This window comes from Heloderma suspectum, chromosome 2 (genome assembly GCF_057233095.1).
Source record: "Heloderma suspectum isolate Gila_16-S chromosome 2, 16-S_ref, whole genome shotgun sequence".
Taxonomy (NCBI): Eukaryota; Metazoa; Chordata; class Lepidosauria; order Squamata; family Helodermatidae; genus Heloderma; species Heloderma suspectum.
The window spans coordinates 182,764,140-182,786,079 of NC_139459.1; the positions used below are offsets into that span (position 1 = coordinate 182,764,140).

At 49.2% G+C, this 21,940-nt stretch overlaps 1 protein-coding gene across 5 annotated transcripts in view; it reads right to left on the reverse strand.

Annotated features, from left to right (window-relative positions):
- ARHGAP9 (Rho GTPase activating protein 9) overlaps positions 1–21,940 on the reverse strand; it is a 51,561-nt gene that overhangs the window by 17,290 nt on the left and 12,331 nt on the right. For 2 of the 5 annotated variants that reach the window (XM_084836613.1, XM_084836612.1), the window contains 9 exons: positions 21,023–21,418; positions 17,927–18,165; positions 7,867–8,103; positions 5,150–5,335; positions 4,808–4,918; positions 3,604–3,665; positions 2,398–2,479; positions 1,747–1,842; positions 602–700 (listed from right to left, as the gene is read on the reverse strand). In XM_084836613.1, the coding sequence (XP_084692739.1) occupies positions 602–700; positions 1,747–1,842; positions 2,398–2,479; positions 3,604–3,665; positions 4,808–4,918; positions 5,150–5,335; positions 7,867–8,103; positions 17,927–18,165; positions 21,023–21,353 (1,443 nt within the window). In that variant the 5' untranslated portion in view covers positions 21,354–21,418. The remainder of the gene's footprint in view (positions 1–601; positions 701–1,746; positions 1,843–2,397; positions 2,480–3,603; positions 3,666–4,807; positions 4,919–5,149; positions 5,336–7,866; positions 8,104–17,926; positions 18,166–21,022; positions 21,419–21,940) is intronic. The other 3 variants (XM_084836614.1, XM_084836615.1, XM_084836616.1) reach the window with 2 other exon arrangements.

Consider the following 21,940-nt stretch of genomic DNA (forward strand, 5'->3'; position numbering starts at 1 on the left):
CAACAGGTCAGCACCACTGTTTAAGTCAGGGGTGGCCAACCTCTGGTCCATGAGGCCTCCTCATTTGGCCTGAAGCATCCCTTCCTCAGCCCTACCCCAGCAGTTAGGCTTTTTAAAAAGAGAAGGGGAAAAAGAGAGAGTGAGCAAGAAGGGACAGAAAGAACAAGAGAGAGAGGGAAAAAAGGGATAAAAGGGAAAGAGTGAAGTGTGTGTGTGTGTGTGTGTGTGAGAGAGAGAGAAAGAGAGAGAGAGAGAGAGGGTTCTTGCTCCGCCCACTTTGGGCCTCAGCCCCACCCATCACTAGCATGTGACCTCCAGTGAGAATGTGGATCTTGCAGGGAGAACGATGTTCCCCACCCTTACTTAAGAGCTCAGTTGAGCCCTGGATCTTGTGAAAGGCATCTCTGCCATGCATTCCCTGTGTGCCTCACTAAGTCCTGTAGAGGCTGCCACTTGAGCGAGTCCGGCTGGACAGCCCCCTCCAGGTCTTATTCTGTGCCCTGTGTGCTCACAGCCTGACGAGAATCATAAAGTTTCTTCCCACCAGCAATGTTTCAAGGAGGAGGAGAAAATGGGGGTGCGCTTGATGCACCTCACTCACCAGTCTGCGAATGACCCCTTTGATAGCTTGGTACCAGTCTTGGCTGACAGCATCACTATCTGATTGCAAGAGATACTCATTGCCAGTCACAGTGCGGAACTAGGAAGAACAGAAGGAAACAGGAGAGACCTGACTGGGTTAGTCAACAGTTCCATGTAACACAGCATCCTGTTTTTCTGTTAGACATTGGCTGTGCTTATACATAACCCTGGAGAAGATGCTGATGCTAGGGGAAGTGGAAGGCCAAAGGAAGAGGGGCTGACCAAGGGCAAGGTGGATGGATGATATTCTGGAGGCGACTTGACCTTGGGGGAGCTGGGGGTGGCGATGGCCAGCAGGAAGCTCTGGCATGGGCTGGTCCATCAAGCCACGAAGAGTCAGAATTTCACATTGTGAAGAAGCAGTGTGCTGGTGCACACAGACTGTTTGTTCCTGCTTCACTCCTCCTTTCCTGCAAGTGAGCAAGCAAAGCAGGAAAAAAGAGCTTTGCATTACATCTAAACCTGAGATTATGGTTAATGTGTCCAAACAAGCCACGATTTGTAAGTCTTAGTTTGAAGTTGGCTTATGATCCTGGCTTGTTTGGGCACAATTAACCATAAAGCTGGATTCGGACACAACACAAAGCTATCTCTTTCTGGTCTGTTTGCTCGCTCATGTGAAGGAAGGAGCAAAGCAGGAGTAAACAGACTACATGCACTAGCATGCTGCTCATTCACATTGTGGTTTATTAAATCAGGATTCTGGGCTTATGTACAAACATGGCCATTATCTCACAATTCAAGGAGAACATGTGTGGGAAGCCACAGGACAATTATGGAGCTAACATTCACCCTCAAGAATATGGCACCTCAAGCTACTTGACTAGAGTCTAGTGGAAGGGGGCAGAAATTCCCAGCATCCACTTCCCAAGAAAGTCAGTCCAGCTGTTGTGAAACTTCTGCCTCCTTTCCCTACTCAGAGCACACACAATGGCCACTTTAGGTCCCTCCCCATCTTAAGCCCAAAACAGGACCGCTAAAGGAATAGCAAGCCATCCCATAGTGGGGTGCAAAGGGTTCAGTTCCCAACAGTGTGACATTTGACCCCATGTGCCCCCGGTCAAAGTGGGCTGGATTCTGTTCTTTGAGCTCTGACATGCTTACATGGATGACATTCCGCTTGCTGGACAGGTCCCTGGCCCAATCAATGCGGGCCCCACGCAAATCCACACTGCTTTCAGGTCGGGTACCAGACGGAGTCTGCAGGAAGAAAGAGGGAGTTTGGAGGTACCCCACAACTGCACTGTATACCATGTGTCAATACTGCTCTGCTCCAGTGTCCAGTGGGAAAGGACAAGGCTGGCCCCTGGGGCCGTGCGCACTCTGTGCTTCCTTCCTCATTCAGCTACCACAGGGGTAGGGGCTTTTTTCTCTCACATTCCCAATCTGTCAGAGTCCACATGCTGGCACTGGAGAGGGCCAAAGCCTGTGGTGAGCAAGGCCAGAGCCAAAAGTGTATGGGGCCACCTCTTTTTTCTCTCTCTCTTTCCACTATCACTCCGCCCTCTGCTATGCCCTTCTCTCTTTTTTTGCCACACCCTTCTCTCTCTGCCACACACTCTCTCTCTCTTTGTGCCACCCTTTCTCTCTCTCTCTTCCTCCCCACTGAAGAAGCTGCCAGGGAGGGACAGATTGCTTTTGCCCAAGTTCTGAGCAGAAGGGTTTTGAAATTAGGCTGATGGCTGCATGAAACTAGGCCAAGGAACGCATATGGGTTGCCCACTGCTAACCTACCATACTATCCTCTCCACTCACCCATGCAGTTGCCACCTTAGGTTCCTTGTAGAACATGAGGCTGTTCCCAGCCAACACCAGCCATGAAGGTGCCCAGCACTTTCTGAGGGAGGGGAGTAATGAGAGAAGCAGTGTGAGAAGCCATGGAGAGTAATATTGCCAACACACATACTCCGTGCATGTAAAAAAACACTCACACACAACTGTTGAAATACATGCTCCCACACTCAGCCATGCTGCATGGGTAGCATTGATTTGTTGGAATAAGCACTGAAGTGATATGAATTACTCCACCAGAGACAAAACACAAGAGGTGCCCGCAGTGAGCAGCCTCTGAGGGAATGGCACCTGGGGGTGAACGGGAGAGTTTTCTGCCTTTGCAGTTTGCATGTGGAGGACGCTGTGTCGTTTTGCTCTGACGGAGCCATTCCCAGAACCTATTTTATCCCTTCAGGTCGTGCCTCTGTGGATGGATCTAAAATGATAGGCTGGTGGCAGTGAAATACCCAGGGATTAGGGATCAGGTGAGACCCAGTATCCTGCTTCTGTAAACAACCCATAATCCCAAAGACTGAGCCTGAGGGAAGGAGAGTTAATTCCCCTAGATCAGGTGTTGGAAACCTGGTCCCCTTCAAATGCTTTGGACTACAATTCCCAGAATCCCTGACTATTAGCCATGTTGGCTGGAGCTTATGGGCATTGCAGTCCAAAATACTGGGAGGGTACCAGGTTGCTTATCCCTGTCCCAGATCAACCCTACTCTGCTTTTTTGAAGACATTGAGATGCTGTTCAGAGGCATGTTGTACCAATCACATCCATACATTCAGTTGTCATTGTAAGCGTCTGTCATTGTAAGAGTCTATCCATCGTAAGACACACCAGTCTTATTTAGCAATGCCTAAACTCTGCCAGGAGTTTGCTTCCACTCTCCTACCAAGTGTCTCTCCCTTGTGGAGAGAACCCAGGCTCATTGCCATTTTATTGCCCCTGATCTGTGATGCTAGTTGAAAAAGGCCCATTATTCACTAACGGGCTCTCCTAGCCCCTTTGTCCATTCATTGCCAGGACATTGCTTGTCAAAATCCCTTCAGCTGTGAAAAGCTATACAGCTGAAGCTGAGGAACCAGCCAGGTTAGAAGGAGGGCTGGAGGAACAGCCAGGGACGGAGGCCCAGACACCCCTTTTCCATGAGTTCTGCCCTGCCACTGGGACCCAAGCTGGGGTACCTGAGTTTCCGGCCTCCTTCTGCAATCTTGGTTTTGTTCAGCTGTCCAGATTTCTCCACCACCTGCAGTGAAGCAGCAGCATCAGCAAGCAATCTTGGGCAAGTCCTCCATCTTTCCTGATGAGCGCTACACTCCCCACAGTCCTTGCTCTCTACGGACCTTTTACTGGCCACAAACTCTGGATCACCAAGGCAGTGTCCATCCCCACATGGATGGATGTGCCGCCTGGAAAGAGGATGCAGAGCAGCCTTCGCCAACCTGGTGCTCTCCGGATGTCTTAGACTCCAACTCCCACCATTCCCAGCCAGCATGGGACAAGCAGCTAGTGGTAGTTTGGGGAGATTGGAAGGGGTATCAGCTCTTGGACGAGCTGGGGAAGAAAGAGGACGCACCATACAGATTGGGAGGTGGCAGATGCTAGGAATAGGCCAGGAGCATCCTGGGATGCACACCCTCAAAGGAGGGTGCATAAACTCCAGTCCTTGCCCAAGGCATTCAAATGCCTATGGATCTCCCCCCACAACACCCTTCCTCTCCCCAAAGCCAGTGTTCTGCTCCCTGTTAACCTCCTGGTTTCATTCACTCTCCAGCCCCATCATGGGCAGCATGCTGTCCTCTCCATTTTTCTTTGCCCTGCATTTCTTTTCTTTTCCTCCTCAGCCCTCTACCTGGGCAGCCTTCTGGACTTCAATCAAACGAGGCAAGGAGAGCACAGGGAAGTCCCACTCCCAAACTGAGCGAACTGCCTGCTTGGCATGGCAGACCTGGGCGTGGGGTGCTGTGCAGGGGCACAAGAGCTCCTTGCACTAGGTCTTGTCCAGGAATGGAGAATGGAGGGCCCATCATGGGATGGGAGGAGGAGGGATATTATTTACTTAACTGCATTTCTATCCAGCCTTTCCTCCAAGCTCAAGGTGACGTACATGGCTCGCCCCTGCAACCCACCCTTTTATCCTCACAACAACCCTGTGAAGTAGGCAAAGCTGACTGGTCCACAAGGGTACACACTGAGTGGCAGTTTCCCTGGTCCAGGTCCAGCACTCTAACCCGGCTTTCTCCAACCTGGCAGCCTCCAGATGCGTTGGCCTATGACTCCCATCATGCTAGGTGGGCGTGACGGGCATCTCGGTACAACGCGTCTGTCGGCCACCGGGTTGGGGGAGGCTGCTGTAACCATCACGCCTCTCAGTAGGCTGAAACTTACATGCAGCAGGTCAGGGCAGTGTGCGGGGGAACCATTGGCAGGTGCTGAGGCAGAGTATTCCCCTACCCAGGCCTCACAGCTGTGTTGGGAAAGGTTCCTGCGATGACTTCCCTGTAAGGGGAGAGACAGCGAGAGAGGATTTCCCAACCGCTTCGTGTGTGTCCGATGACTTCCCAGACCCCTTGTCCCCCCCAACTCCCCACCCCCACGCACGCCTCCTCCTCCTCATGCTCCGGACGCAGAGCCACAACCTGTCCTCCCAGCAATGCATCCAGCAAATGCCTCTCCTTCTCCCCCAAGGCCCCTGCGATGCCCCCCCACTCTGCTGCCCCCGTGACGCACCTTGGGCACCCGGGTCTCTGGCAGCACCATGGATTTGGTGTAGCCCAGCTTCCTGTCCCTGGTCCTGAGACCCTGACAAGCAGGGTGCTCGCTCCTCACGCCGTCTTCTTCCGCTTTGTCCAAGGGCTCAGCCAGAGCAGGCTCTGCTGGGGCTGAGGGGCCGCGTCCCCCTGGCTGTACCAAGCTCTGACGAAAGAGACACACAGGAATGGAGTGGGGGAACAGAGAAAGGGGAGAAAAAGAGGAGCGTCTATGTAGAGAGCAGGACAAGAGGCAGGCAAGAGGAAGGCTGCCGTTCCTCCCCTCCACCCCCCACAGCTCTTAAGGATTCCCAGAGTCTTAATCCACACCGCCCCCCTGCTCTTTCTTTCAACCCTCGGCTCCCATCGCCAAGGGCCTTGGCAGCCCACAGCTTTCCTGTGGCCTGACCCCTCGCTACTGACACTGCCAATGACACCTTCAGGCACAGGCCCTCCGGGTAGGGGGCACATGGCTGTGGGGAAGGGGGGAGAATGGGCTTGGAGATTAGCTGGCAAGCTTGCTCCTTCCCCTTTGCCAGGACACAGGGTTCATTGGAGTAATTATTGCAGAATTTCCCCAGCACCTGGCCGGCAGCCCAAACATTCAGGTGCCAGGGAGTGATGGGGTTTCGAGGCAGCCTCGGGGAAGGAAGAGAGCAGCTGGTGTCTGTCAGCAAGAACCCTCAGTAGCTGAGTAGCCTCCTCAGTACTGGATTGGGAGGGTGGGAAACCTCAGGAAGTAAACCCATGTTTCTGAGCTGTCTCGCATACTCGCCAAAATGAGGTGCAGGCCTTTCTCCACACACTGATAGGCATGTGTATACATGCCTGCATACACCAGACGGTGTGCATAGCTTTCCCCTCCTTTTACTCTCACAAAAACCCTGCATGGTAGGTTAGGCTGACAGGGAGAGCAACTGGCCCAAGGTCACATACAGTGCCATCCTATACCTATCTCCTCAGAAATAAGCCCCACTGAGTTCAAGGGGGCTTACTTCCAAGTAAGTGGGCATAAGACTGCAGCCTTAAGGCACAGTCCTATGCAGGTTTAGACAGAAAAAAGTCCTACAACTCCCAGAGGAGTGCTGGCTGGGGAATGCTGGGAGTTGTAGGACTTTTGTTCTGCCTAAACATGCCTAGGGTTGTGAGCTTAAAGGCTGAGTAGAGATTTCTGGAAACCAAGGCCAACACTCCAGCCACCGCATTACACTGGCTCTCTGTGAATCCTCTTGCACTCTCAGAAACATGCGCCTGCCATTTCTGAGGCCTGCAAGAAAAGAGCCCAGCTGGCAGCAATGGCCAGTGAAGTGGTGCGCAATGTAAAACCTAGATGCCACTGCAGCTGGGGTGGGGTGTGTGTGGAGGTAATCAGGCCCTTCTGGATCAGGCCAAGTGCCAGCATTCTGTTTCCAACAAACAGCGCCCAACAAGGAGGGACATGGCAAAGGTGCTGTGCCTGCATTGGAGCCAGTGCCTGTTGCTGTATAAGCCACGGCTACCAACTGCCCTGTTGCTCTGTGCCCCCACCCCGCCCCAGGCAGTCAAGCACTGCTGGTAATGTGCATCCTGAAGTTGCATCTGTTCCCAGGAACAGGAAGAAAATAAAAATGTGCACTCAGCAAATTATTTCTGTTTAAATAAGGGGTGCAGAATCTCTTTCATACCGTGGGCCAGACTACATTCTGGAGAAACTCTCAGGGGCTGCATTTCAGAGGTGGGCAAGGCTGGAAGCAAAGGGGGCACGGCCAAACACCAGCACAGTTTAGCTTATAGCTCTTCCTGTCAGTCATGGAGTCTTAGGAGAGGTATCTCAACCTTTTAGAAGGTGGGGGCGGGGGGAGAAAAAAAACATAAAACCGGGAAACCATCAAATGACTGGTGGTTGGGGGAAAGGGGGTGCGGCCAGAGGAGGGGGTATGGCCATCTCATGAATCCTGGGAGGCTTGATGGAAACCATTGGAGGGATGGATTTGGCCCCCGGGCCTGAGGTTCTACACCTGTGGTTTTAATGACCACATTCCCAGGAAGTCTCACCTGCTTTAAAAATGATCATTTCCCACATTACATTCTATATTAACAACATTCACCAGCTCACCCATTCCATACATACCCAATGCTGCATTAGGGATGACAATGTATTCCTTTACTTGTGAAAGTGCTCTGATTCTCTGGCCAATAGACAACCCTGATCTACCTTACTATCCTAGATAGTAACAGCGATCTCATTCTCCGAGCATGGAGCCTTGTGTAGCCAAAGTAGCATCATCCACACACAAGAGGGAGGTATCATCAGGATAGGGGGACCTCAAGGTTTGCAGAAGTATAAGAAAAGCTTTAGGGATAAGAACTGAGAAACGATCCAGTGGGGACTGACCATGTTCAGTGGCTATGGAATGCTGAATGCTGGGGTAGGGCGGAAAAATGGGTGGAGAGGGAGAATGGAATGAAATATAATGGAAAAGTCTGGCTAGAACCCTGAAGCAAAACAATGTACACATTGCAAAATTTATCATTCGTTATCTGCCTCCTCACACCTTCACTTTAATTGACACCAATGAGGGATTACCAGACAGTGATAGGCTTATCTGTTTGCCAGCAACTGCAGGGTAAATGCTTGAAGTGATCAGAGGTAAGGCTCTGCACTAGCCGTTGCACACCCTGATTAGCACAGGTGCACTAAAATGCTGCTAGCCTCACCATCTCTAGGACCCTCCGTGGTGGCTTCCAGGACTTCTCGCCCGTCGCTGGCTTGTAGAAGTAACTGCGCAGGGAACTGGAATCTATGTGATGTTCCCAGGTTTCAAGCACCTGCAGCGGGGGACTGCGAGGGCTGGGAGGCATTGTGGCTGGTTGTTTCATCTCCTCCAGATTGCAATAAATTGGGGGCTTAACCCCAGTGGGATCAGGAGGAGGCAGGTGAGTATCATCCAGCATCTGTCAGCAGAAAACAAGTATGCTTGTTTTTACATAATAAAAAAACAGCCTCCACTCATCCTGGGTATGGAACTTGCAGTAAGGATCTCCATCGGATTTCACAGTGGACCTAGAAAAGAACTTAAAATATCTGAAATTCAAAATAAACATTTCCCAGTTGCCCAGATCATTACTGATGGCCTGACCTAAGGTGGATCACGTCTGCAGCACCAGAACTTTTGTGCGTGTATGTGTGTGTGTGTGTGTGTGTGTATATATATATATATAAATAAAAAGGAGAGAGAGTGTGTCGCCAGCATTCTCCGAACATTGTGCCGCCACCCATCTCATGCCTGATTTCTGTTTGCGATCACTGCTCGCTCTGCATGAACAGGAAACTTGCACAAATTGAGCAGGAATTGAATGGGAGATTCGCACAAGTTTCCTCCATAGAGTAAAGCAGGGTGATTCGGTCTACAGAGGTAATCTCTGCAAATTAAGAAAATTGCACAAATCGAACTGGGAATTGGGAACAAGACGAACATGAGCACGTATCCAACAATTTACGAATATTTTTAGTGGACACGTGCTCACACTCAGTGTTTCAAATAGGGCATGCTTGCACGTTTTGTGAACAAACATGAAATTCTCATACACCCCTAGTCAAGACTAGATCTTCAAGAGGTTCAGGTACTCATTCTACTTGGAATTCTACTTCTACACATGGAAAAGGCAGAGACAATTGTTGTTAAAGATGGGTGGGGAATCTGTGGCCCTCCAGATGTTGGACAACAACTTCCATCAGCCAAGGCCAATGGTCTGGGATGATTGGAGTTGTGGACCCACAACATCTGGAGGGCCAGACTCCCCACCCCTGTAAAAACAAGAACAATAACTTCTCAATAAACAAAGAGATGAGAGGGTGTTTGAGTTAAACAATAACTGCTATTAAATACATTTATTCTTTTAGGGCACAGTCCTAAGCCTGTTTAGACAGAAAAACATCCTACAACTCCCATACTTCCCCCGCAAGCCATGCTGGCTGGGGATTGCGCCCTTAATGGTTTTTGTTAGTGGTCCTGAAACCTATGTGAATAGGGTGGGATATACCTATTTACATGAATAAATAAAGGGCTCCACATTGCTCTTTAGGGAGAAAAGCAGGTCCTGACTCAGGAAAGGTTATAGACCAGTCACAGTTTACATGGCCAGCCTGTTCCTATGATCTAGGCAGGATGGCTGCCCCACCCCGTCGGGAACTGCACTATCACAGCAAGTTAGCTGCACTGCCACAACCCAGCATTTCACTGAGCCAAAGGAGCTTAACTGTAGAAGCCCTGTCCCATCCGCAGGTGTTCCTGGAAGGTAGCACCATGCTGTTATCAAGCTCCCACAGTTACATTTTGCAGAATTTCTGAAATCAATATACATGGCAAAGTTGTATCAACTGACTCACTGATTTTAGATGCAGAACCAGCCCTAACTTGAAGGCTGGGGGCAGGTAAGAAAAGCACATGCACACAGCAAAACATTTAGTCAAATTCACTGAAAATACCCCACCTCTTTCCCAATTTAGGCCTGAATCCAAAAGGCCAACCCAAACGGGTAGGTTTTATGAAGTTGTGAGAGGTGCTCAGGTTTGGACTTTGCCAAGCCTCCAGTGGGAAGGAGTTTCATAGTGGGGGTGGGGCAACCACCGAGAACAGCTGTGCCTGTACAGTTTGGAACCGAGTATCATTACAACCCTCAGTGGATTTTAAAGACCATAACAGGGCGCAGAGGAGGAGGCAGTCTGTATGATAGGCTGGGTTGAAACCAACTAAGACTTGAGAGGTCACAATAGTCAGCACCTTGAGTTGTGTCTGGAAAAGAAGGGGGTAGTGCAGATGTTGGAGCATTGGCATCATGTGCTCTTACAACCTACCCTACTGTGGAGTAAGCAAAGCAAAATAACATTAATATTATTATTATTATTATTATTCCATAATACCAAGAGAGGTATAGACTGAAGGTTGTTGTTGTTGTTGTTGTTCAGTCGTGTCCGACTCTTCGTGACCCCATGGACCATAGCACGCCAGGCCTTCCTGTCCTGCGCTCTCTCCCGGAGCGTGCTCAAGTTCATATTCATTGCATCGGTGATGCTATCTAGCCATCTCATCCTCTGCCGTCCCCTTCTCCTTTTGCCTTCAGTCTTTCCCAGCATCAGGGTCTTTTCCAGGGAGTTTTCTCTTCGCATTAGGTGGCCAAAATATTGGAGCTTCAGCTTCATTATCTGTCCTTCCAATGAGCACTCAGGGTTGATTTCCTTTAGGATGGACTGATTTGACCTCCTTGCAGTCCAGGGGACTCGTAAGAGTCTTCTCCAGCACCACAGTTCGAAAGCATCAATTCTTCGGCGCTCAGCCTTCCTTATAGTCCAGCTCTCACAGCCATACATTACTACTGGGAAAACCATAGCTTTGATTAGACGGACCTTTGTCGGCAAGGTGATGTCTCTGCTTCTTACTATGCTGTCTAGGTTTGCCATAGCTTTCCTCCCAAGGAGCAAGCGTCTTTTAATTTCATGGCTACAGTCACCGTCTGTGGTGATCTTGGAGCCCAAGAAAGTAAAATCTGTCACTGCTTCCATTTCTTCCCCTTCTATATGCCAGGAAGTGATAGGGCCAGATGCCATGATCTTAGTTTTTTTAATGTTGAGTTTCAAACCAGCTTTTGCACTCTCCTCTTTCACCCTCAACAAGAGGCTCTTGAGATCCTCTTCGCTTTCTGCCATTAGGGTGGTATCGTCTGCATATCGGAGGTTGTTGATAATTCTCCCGGCAATCTTAATTCCGACCTCTGATTCATCCAACCCGGCATTTCTCATGATGTACTCTGCATATAAGTTAAATAAGCAGGGTGACAATATGCAGCCTTGTCGTACTCCTTTCCCAATTTTGAACCAATCGGTTGTTCCATGTCTGGTTCTTACTGTTGCTTCTTGACCCTCGTACAGGTTTCTCAGGAGACAGGTAAGGTGGTCTGGTACTCCCATCACTTTAAGAATTTGCCACAGTTTGTTGTGATCCACACAATCAAAGGCTTTAGCGTAGTCAATGAAGCAGAAATAGACGTTTTTCTGGAATTCTCTTGCTTTCTCCATGATGCAGCGAATGTTGGCGATTTGATCTCTAGTTCCTCTGCCTCTTCTAAACCCAGCTTGTACTTCCGGTAGTTCTCGGTTCGCATACTGCTGAAGCCTAGCTTGTAGGATTTTGAGCATCACCTTGCTGGCATGTGAAATGAGTGCAATTGTGCGGTAGTTTGAACACTCTTTGGCGTTGCCCTTCTTTGGAATTGGAATGTAAACTGACCTTTTCCAGTCTTGTGGCCACTGTTGAGTGTTCCAGATTTGTTGGCATATTGAATGCAGCACTTTAACAGCATCATCTTTTAGGATTTTAAATAGCTCGGCTGGAATACTGTCATCTCCGCTAGCTTTGTTGTTACTAATGCTTCCTAAGGCCCACTTGACTTCACTCTCTAGGATGTCCGACTCAAGTTCAGTGACCGCACTATCATGGCTATCAGGGACATTCAGATCTTTCCTGTATAGTTCTTCTGTGTATTCTTGCCACCTCTTCTTAATCTCATCTGCTTCTGTTAGGTCCCTGCCTTCTTTGTCCTTTATCATGCCCGTCTTTGCACAAAACATTCCCTTGAGATCTCCGATTTTCTTGAAGAGATCTCTAGTCTTTCCCATTCTGTTGTTTTCCTCGATTTCTTTGCATTGTTCATTTAAGAAGGCCTTCTTGTCTCTCCTTGCTATTCTCTGGAACTCTGCATTCAGTTGGGTATATCTTCCCCTTTCTCCCTTGCTTTTCGCTTCCCTTCTTTCGTGAGCTACTTGTAAAGCCTCATCAGACAGCCACTTGGCTTTCTTGCATTTCTTTTTCTTTGGGACGGAGAAGGAAAATGGAGAAGGAAATGGCAACCCACTCCAGTATTCTTGCCAAGAAAACCCCATGGAACGTATCACAAGGCTAAAAGACTGAAGGTACGTTTTAATTAAATACAGATGCACACACTGGGTAGAAAAGAGATATTGTGCTCAGTAGGTACAGGTGGAGAATGTAGGCTTGTGGAAACTGTCAGGTGAGCATCTGACTTCAGAGAACTATAAATAATGTCTCTCTGCAATGGGAAGATCAAACCATGTGAATAAGAGTGGGGTGACTGGAAAAGACAAACCAACTCTACTAGGAGTGTAATGGTTTGGACATTCTGGAGAGATCTGGGTTCAAACCTCCATTCTGCTATGGAGCGTGGCCTTGAGTAAGGCCTATTTCTCAACCTAATCAACCTTGCAGGGTCCTTGTGAGGATACAATGGGATAACCCTGTTGTCCCTAACCCTATATGTTGTCACATATATAACCCTATATGTTGTCACATATAGGATATGTGTACATATCCTAAGAGGGCTCTGGCCCTTGCACAGAGTAGATGGGGAGCTGGGAATCAAAGAACGGAGAGGCCAAGGTATTGGCTAGAGTGCTGGACTTCAACCGGGGAGACACAGGGTTGAATCCCCACTAAGGGTGACATTCTCTCTCCAAACATTCTCTCTCCAGTCTACACACAGAGTTATTTCGAGGACAAAATGAGGCCACTCTTCAATTATTAGGTGGGGTGTGTATGTATGTATGTATGTATATGCAAAAATACATAATGACAGAGGGTATTTCTAGCTGTCGCAGAGCTCTGTTTGGAATACCACAGACCAGTGACAAGATGTTGCTCATAGTTACTCACAGCTGTCCTACTGCCCCCTTAACCCAACAGAACACCCCATAGACACACATCAACAACAAACCCCATCCATGGACCATCTCAGGCTCTGCCCGGTTCCACACAGGTTCCATGTTGTTTTCCTAGCCTTGGCCTCTGGTTTGCTTCCCATCAGCTTTTGCTAGTGGAGCTTCTCAATAAAACGCAGGGCCTAGCGTCCGTCAGTAGGCGCGCCCACATTAATTGCTCAAGCTCCAGAGGAAGTTGAAAACTCTTGTGTCATTGCTTGGGGTTGTAAAGATTTCTCCAGCAGTTCAGACGGCCTCCCATTCCTCAAGCACAGTGTCTGTTTCCCCCAACCCAACCTTCTCTCGATCATGTTTTGCCCCCTTAAGTCTACCCAAAGGCTTCAGAAGTTTGCCAAGGTGGAGCCCCCCAGCACCCCGCTTGGTACAGTACTTACTGCTGTCAGTGCCCGGGTCAGCGGAGTAGTCCAGAGGCACACCCTGAGGAGCAGGCCCTCCCACCGGCTTCCCCACATCCTGTGTGGGTGTGAGCATGGCCTCCCACCCCCTTCCAATCAGAGACCGGGCAAAAGGGGAAGTGGTGCAAGGCGTAGAGGCAGATGTTAAGATATGCTGTGAACGACCAGGAGTCTAACATGATCTTAAAAGGAAAAACACATATAAACCACACACACCATCCTTGTTTTATGTCAGCCCACAAGGTGGGCTATGAAGGGGACATGAGATGCATCGGTACCTAAGCAAGGCCACACAACTCAAGCGTAGTGAAAGTTTTCAGTTTAGAGATGTGTCCTTATTTCCAACAAGAGGCAACCCTTCCTTAGAAATTAGTCATTTGTGGACATGCCCTAAGGTTACATGGAGTGCTGTGTAAACTGTTGCTTGACTCTGCAGTTTAGAAGTTTGTTTTATGACAGTCTTCATCCTATGAGCTATGCTCACAGGCCTCCAAAATCATTACATCTAGCTCATCCTCCCTATATGGGTCTTGTTAGGGAAGTTTGGATTACCATCCCCACAGGACGAAAGAACACATGAGGTGGGGGCTTCTAACATACACACACCCCCTTTGAGTCCTTCTTTTACAGTTTCCAGCATGGTAGCTGTGGCCGTGTCTTGCAACAAAAACAACAAAGAGCATTGTGGCAACTCTTAAAGACTAAGGGAACAATCCTACCGGGATAGGCGGTTGCCTCCGAACTCAAAGGCGACTGCCTATCCAATGCAGGGCAGGAGAAGCGTAGAGGGGATCGTCCCTTCTGTGCTTCAGCCGCCCTGCATTTGTGGCTAGACAGCCAATTTCAGCTGTCTAGCTGTGGGAAGGCGGAGGGTGGGAAGCGGCAGCTGGATGACACGGATGAGTCATACTGGATTTCTGACTTCCCCGCCCCAGCACGCCCCCAGGAATGCCCTGTTTTTACCACTCCATGCTCCTCTTCCAAGTGTGGAGCACGGGACCATTCTGCGCTGCCTACGAGGCAGGGTGGGAGGGGGCGGAGGTCAGTTCTCAGGGAACCAACCTCGGAGCACGGGCTCCAACATCGGTTCCCAGGAACTGACCTATCCTATGGCCATCTAGCCGCTGACTAGTGGCCATAGGATTGCGCCCTAAGAAATCTTAATATGGCATAAGCTTTCATAGACAAGAGCCCACTTTATCAGACGCAACAGTCAGTGAACGAAAGCTTATGCCATAACAAGATTTCTTAGTCTTTAAGAGGTGCCACAAGACTCTTTGTTGTTTCTTCTTTTGCAGGTTTCTTTTCATATTTTTCTTACTTTTTAATAAATTAGACAGGGTGTCTGTGTGACACCCTTTAAATGTAAAAAGTAGGAAATACCAAAGCCACATCTCATCACCATCACTACCCTAGAATACCCTGACCATTTAATGAACCATTTTCTTTCTCCTCCGCCCTTTTTTTCTCTTTAGTCAGGAGTTACCACCACTGTCCACCAGGCCACGTGGGGCTTCCAAACTCCGCCTCTAGCCACACCCACATATAAACAGGAATGCACCTGTTTCCATCTATGAAATATTGGGAGGGTATATGTTTGGCGGCCCCCTTTAAATTAAAAAAGGAACAACAAGGCCACTCTTTGCCCTCACAGGAATATCCTCGACATTTAACAACCCTTTCTCTATGTTTCTGCAGGTTGTCCGATTGCCCTCTCTGGAACTGACACAAGACACTGGTACTGTGTTTGCTTGTTTTATACAGGGGGAGAATGCATATCTCCCACAGCAAGTCGATACTGCACTACAGCAAGTAATTTACCCCTAAATCCATTACTTGGAGACAGGATACAATTCTATGGATAGTAGATTACAGCTAGGGAAACCAAGCTCATCTGGAAAGGCCCTATGAGAATGTGCTGTTAGGAGTGTATGACTATATCATAACTTTGCAATGGAAAGCAAGCTAGGAGCCTGTATGGGTTTGCTTACTTTGCTATCACTTAAGAGCTTGTGCACTTAGCTAGTGAGAAGGCCCCAGAAAACAAGACCAACCCACCACCCATCACCTTTAGCCTAGAGACAAAAGAAAACATTCAGCAGTATACATTATACAATCAGTTTGGACTCCAGATAGTAGACAGAGATCAGCTTGTGTCCCCCTCTTATAATATTAGAACCTGGAAGTGAGAAGAAAGGAAGCTATAGAGGAGGAAGCAGAGGAAGATGAGGCTAGTGTTGTTTTGGCACACCTGTGCTCACCAGCACGTGCAAATGCTAGCGTAGACTTTTGCCTCTGATTGCTTCAAGCATTTACCCAACAATGGGTGGCAAACAGTGAGGTGATAAGCTGGCTATCCCCCATGGGGTCATTTAATCTGAATGTGTGAGGAGGCAGATTCCAATTAAATCATGATAAGAAGATACATCAAGCTTATCCATGGCGGAGAGAAACAGAGCCCTTTCAAAGACAATTTGCAATACATTCAGGACAAAGCAACGTGCACAATTAATGGAACTGATTAATGCACAATTAATCGAATTGTTGTTATTAGCTAATTTATTGTGTCATAATACATTTGTGGAAATAATTAGTACAAAATGTAGTGGTGACAGCCAATTGCTTTTTTTTAAAGGATTAGACAAATTCATGGAGGAGAGGTTTCTCAATGGCTATTAACCACGATGATAGCTAAATGAACGTTTCGTGTTCAGAGAGATGGGGTGCTTCCAGGTGAGGCTTTTATTGTGTGATCACCCAGCCTAATTCTCAGAATTTTATGGGGGTCCAGACAACAACGTCTTCTGCCTGTAACCCTCGCATATTTTCTCAGTGCTGCTTTTGTCTTTCTGCTTCCCACAAAATAAATCCGTTAAGAAGGAAAAGACAGAGTAGCTGTGCAACACCTTCTGACTGCTAGCACTAGGAACCCTCCGTCTGGAAGCATGCATGCACAGTATACTTCTGAGTACCAGATACTGGGCTCAGATGACAGGGAAGGGCTGTGAGCTTCATACATGGTTTGTGAACTCCCAGAAGTTTCTGGCTGGATACTATTGAAAACAGAATCCAAAAGGCATGTTATTCCCCATACCTCACACTACACCAGGTGTGGGCAGAAGTTAGATCAGGATCTACTGATAGATCTTGGGGCGATATGCAGTAGATTAGCAGGAGTTTCTGAAAAGCAACAACCAAAAGGCTCCCCTACCCCCACCCCAATGAAGTTGCTGAAATGAAGAAAGCTTGTGGGAGGAGAAAGCAGGAGTGGATTAATGTGTGAAAGAGCTGTGAGGTCAGTTCTAGTCGGGAAAACAAATTCTTGGGCTGAACATGTGCTCAGAGGCACCCTGGTCCTTAATGCTTTTAGGGAACAATCCTATGGGGATAGGCGGCCGCCTCCAAACTCAGAGGCAACCGCCTATTCAATGCAAGGCAGGAGAAACACGGAGGGGATCGTTCCGTCCGCACTTCTCCTGCCCTGCATTTGCGGCTATACAGCTGATTTCGGCTGTCTAGCCACAGGAAGGCAGAGTGGGGGAGGAGGCTGCTGGACGACACGCTGGATGTGTCGTTCTGGCATGTCCACCTTCCCCGCCCCGGAACACCCATTTTGGCTGCTCCATGCTTCTCTTCCAAGTGTGGGGCCGTTCCACGCTGCCCGTGAGGCAGCACGGAAGCGGGGAGAAGGTCAGTTCTCTGGGAACCAACCTTGGAGCCCTCGCTCTGAGGTCGGTTCCTGGAAACCCACATATCCTATGGCCCTCTAGCCGCTGACTAACGGCCATAGAATTGCTCCCTCTGATAGGGTTTACTCTAAAAGGCGGTCGAAAAACCTTTGAAATAAACAAACAAACAAATGTACAGAAGCCCCTCCCCTCCACCCCACCCCAGTTCTGTCATTCTGAATTTGACTCTGGTTGGTGGATCTTTAGGTTTACGTCTATAATAATAAAACAGGATATGTGTCTGTCTGTATGTCCATACATCAGCGCCATAACGCCAAAACCACAATACCTAGACACCTGAAACCTGGCATGCATACCAAGAGTACTGGAGAGGTGTACACCGTGGGGTTATTTTGCTTTTAAAGTGCATTAATTAATGTTAATTAATTTAAATGTGTCCATGTGGTTGAAGCCTGCAGTAACATCTTCAGCCACTAGGAACAGACTTCCTTAACAAGCACATAGCTTTGCCGTCTATACAGTTTGAAGCCACAGGAGATTAGGAGGCCGAGGGACAGAATTACACACCTGACCCCTTTCCCCTACTGTAGGGAATGAAGTGGACAGACCCCTCCTTTAGAGGGTGCTGGGATGCACCATGGCAGGGGAGGTACCTAGAGGTGCTAGCGGCATGCCTTCACTCAGATGGAGAGAGTACAGTGTGTCCAGCTCTGACAGCTAAATACATTTGCTTGAAGACTTTGCTATATCAAATTAGGGGCTATTCTAACTCATGCAAAGCCAGGTCCATTTGCTAGTAAAAGAAATAAAATAGATCCATCAAGCCTGAAGCCTGCCCACCCCTGCACTGCACATATCGAATGACTAAAACGTTCTGAGAAAAGGAAGACAAGTGATCTCACCCCTGGGTAGCTCCCCTTCATCATCGTCAGCTCCTCCTTTGAACTTTGCTTTTGCTTTCTGCCCGTCCTGCCAGTCTGGGAGAAGCCGCTCATGCTATGGCTCCTGCCAAGGGAGAGGTGACGGGATCTCGTCACGGGAAGAAGGAGGCTGTGGCAGGATGGGAACCCCACGTGGAGAGATGGTGGGTGGGATTGTGAATACAGGTCCTCCAGAGAGCACGTCAGCATTTCCAAGTCTGCTAGAAGGACAAATAGCCGGGTCAGCAGTAGCCACGGGATCACCTGGTGAAGGGTGTGCTGTGATGCAGCTGCTCTGGAGCCCGTGACTAGAGGCTCTCTGCACACAGCCGGGGAATGGTGGCCGCTGCTGAATACCCCACCCAACTTCCTCAGGCACAACTCCACCTAAAATGGTGGCATAGACTAGCTAACCCTGTAAACTAGGGGTGTAGAACCTTGGACTGACGGACCAAATCTGGCCCTCCTGGGGTACCTATCTGGCCCCCCAGGGTTCCCCACATGGCCACACCTCTTCCTTCCGCCCCACCCCTTTCCTCCTGCAAATCATTTTGTGGTTTCCCAGCTATTGCATGGTATTTCTGTCAGGAATGAATCTGAACATGTGGAGATGTCTGGCAGCTCAGATTCGGAATCAGAATGGGAACAGCAAGAACAGAGGGAGTTCCTTGGAGGAAAAAAGGCGGGATATAAACGCAGTAAATAAATGAATAGTGAGCCCTGATACGGTGAGGCTTTCTTCCCAAGACCTTGACACACAGATGGCCCAGCCTGAACGGTTCCTCTATTCCTCCACCGTAGGAACTCAAGTTTCGTAGGAGGAGGAGGGTGAGGGGCATGACTTGAGGGATGCTAGGATCCATCACAGAGTGAAGTGGGAAACGTTAGGGGCAGGGCTCATGTACTCCACCAGGTTGGCCACTCGTGGAAGCCAACGTAGGGGGGAGCCACCCGAAGGGAGGGGCATCCATGCAAAGCAAGTCTGGCAGAGAAGGTCATGCCCAGACTGCTGGCAACTTCTCTTACTTCTACGTTGTCTCCTCTATTGATATTCATAAATGTGTGGATTATCTGGTTCTCTGCAGTCTGAGAGTTTCCTAGAATCTGCATTTGTAAAGAAGCTAGTCCTTAACTAATAAAGTAGAGTTAGCCTGAAGCCTTGTTTCTTGGGGTGTGTTGCTTGCGAAGGAGGAGGACAAAGGAACAGTGACATTTTCCCCATTCTCAAAGGCTGAAATGTCTCTCCTAAGGCTTAGAGACTGGCAGGAAGAGCTCTATGCTGAAATAGGCTGGTATTTTGGTCCCACCCCTTTGCCTTTGGCCCCGCCCACCACTGGGACACAGTCCTTTTTCCAAAATTGAACTTGGCCCTTGGGCTGAAAGAGATTCAGCCCTGCTCTAAACAGGGGTCACTCTATGTATCCCATGAACCTGCTGCTCTCTGTGGCTACCAGATCAGCAGTCCTGGCTACAAAGGTTCCTTATGAAATTGCATAGTATCTTAGGGAAACATACACTGCTGTGGCTGGGACACTGGTGTCCATGTGGAGCAACTGAATAGCCAGGGAGAGGCTGAGTAAGCCCAATGTGTCCCACTGGCCACCTATTGGAGGACAGAGCCCTATATAGCCATAGAGAAGTTAGCAGTCTTTCAGCTGGGACTTAAACTGGGAGCCTCCTGGGCTGCTCATTGTTGCCACTTGTGGTGGTCCACTTGAGGCGGCGGAGACGAGGAGTGTTCTCCTCTCAGGTCCCGGCATGGCTCCACCCCACCTCCTCCTGGCATCTCATTGGTTCCTTATGACCTGAACTGGTTATAAATGCTTCTGGGTCAGGCCTGGATCTTTGCTGGGGCAACAATCAGATTCTGGCCTTGCTCGTGTGCCATGCTACTCTGTGCTGCAGCTCATCTGCTCCCCACACCATCTGCCAGCTTCCCCATCCTCTTGCCTGCCCTTCTACTTGTTCTTGCCTGCACCCACCTACATGAACTGTCCATACACTAAGGCAGGGGTGGAGAACCACTTTCAACTGAAGGGACAAATTCAATTTCAGAGAAGTTCTTGGGGGCTGCGTTCCAGTGGTGGGTGGAGCCAAAGGCAAAAGTGTTCGGGCCAAAATGTAAAAAATGCCACCATACTGTAGTTTCAAGCTCCCACTGCTAGTAACTAAGCCTTAGGAGAGGCATGTCAATCTTTTAAAATGGGGAAAATTCTGCACAAAAGCTGGGAAGCCATCCAGCTATCAGTGGTCCAGGGAAAGGGATGTGGCCATCTGGGGAACCCAAGAGGGCCAGATTTGGCTCCTGGGCCTGAGGTTCCCCACCCCTGCTTTAAGGTTTGCCTCGCACAGAGGCCCTTCTCCATGTCTGTTGTCCCTTCAGCACCAGGTGAAAACGTACTTATTCTCCTGGGCCTTTCAGATGTGTGTTCTAAACTCTGCTTTTATCTGGTCTTGTTGCTGTAAGAGTTTGTTAATTTGTTTTGTTTTTAATCCTGTTAATGATCGTTTGGATTTTATATTGGGAACTGCTCTGAGAATTTTTGCATCGAAGAGCCAGACATTGGGGCTGTTCACACAATGTGTTAACCCACACTTGGAGGTTGAGTGTGGTTGTTTGGAACCATGGGTTGTTTGTTGAACCGTAGGTTAGCATGATGCCTGAACGCAGCCAGGGTGGCTTGTTAACCATGCAGTGTGGCTTATTTTCTCAAACAAGCCACCTTGAGAACCCATGGTTTGTTGTTGGGTTGTTCCGGGTGGTTAACAAGCCACATTGCATGGTTAACAAGCCACCCTGGCTGCATTCAGACAACACGCTAACCCACAGTTCAACAAACAACCCACAGCTCAAAACAACCCACACTCAACCACTGAGTGTAGGTTAGTGTAAATCCCTGTTCCACCCCATTTCAGGCAGCCTTCTTGTGATGCCCTCTATTCCTCACCTACTGAATGCCCAGGCCCCAGCCCTGTCTACATGGGTTTGCTGATTCTGAGGGCAGTCCTACTACCTTGGGCACCCACCCCATTCCCCTGTTTGGCCCTTTGCTAGCTGTTCCCCCCTGAAAAACTCACCATCCTGCTCTGTACTGGTGCCAGGATGCAACGCAGTATTTTGCCGTGGGGCTGCCCTTGTGCCAGAGGGCACTTCAACCACGTATGTGGAAGGCACAAAGATGGGTCGCTTCTGCTTGGGCTGCCCAAGCTGTCGCACCTGCCACCAGTCCTCATTGGCCTTGTGCATAAGCTGGAAGATTTCACCTTCTGCAATGCTCACTCGCCTCCCATCCTCAGACTTATACTGGTAGTTGTAGAGGGCCTGTAGCTTCACCACGCCTGGGGAATCCAGAGATGCCTCACCCTGGGGGCTGCTGAGCCCTTCCAGCAACCGCCGGCCTGACAGCATCTCATCAAGATGGGATCAGGAAAGGATTAGGAACCCCAATGCCAGAGAGAGCACCGAGCTACCACCTGTACAGGGAACACAACGGGGCACAACGTTCAGATGCTGAACACACAAACCTCAAGATACCTCTTAGGGCAGAGAAGCCAACCCTCTTAGATACGTCTACTGTAATCAGCTGGTTGAGCCCAAGTGTATTATTCATGCTATTATATTTATGATATTGTTGATCATTGAACACAGGGGTGTCGAGTCTCTTTCAGACAGAGGGCCAAATTCCATTTTGGAGACGCAATCAGGGACCACATTCCAGTAGTGGGTGGGGATGAAAGCAAAAGGGGTGGGGGCAAACCCCCCAAAATACCAACATATTTTAGCTTAAAGCTCTTACTGCCAGCAACGAAGCCCCAGGAGAGGCACTTCAGCCTTTTAGCATGTGGGAGGACACTGCACAAAGGCCAGGAAAGCACCAAACAATTGGTGGTTGGGGGAAAGGGGGTGGGGCCAGGTGAAGGGGCATGGCTATCTGGGCAACCCCAGAGCTCAGGATTTGGGCCTCCCAGGCCTGAGGTCTTGCAGCTCTGATTTGA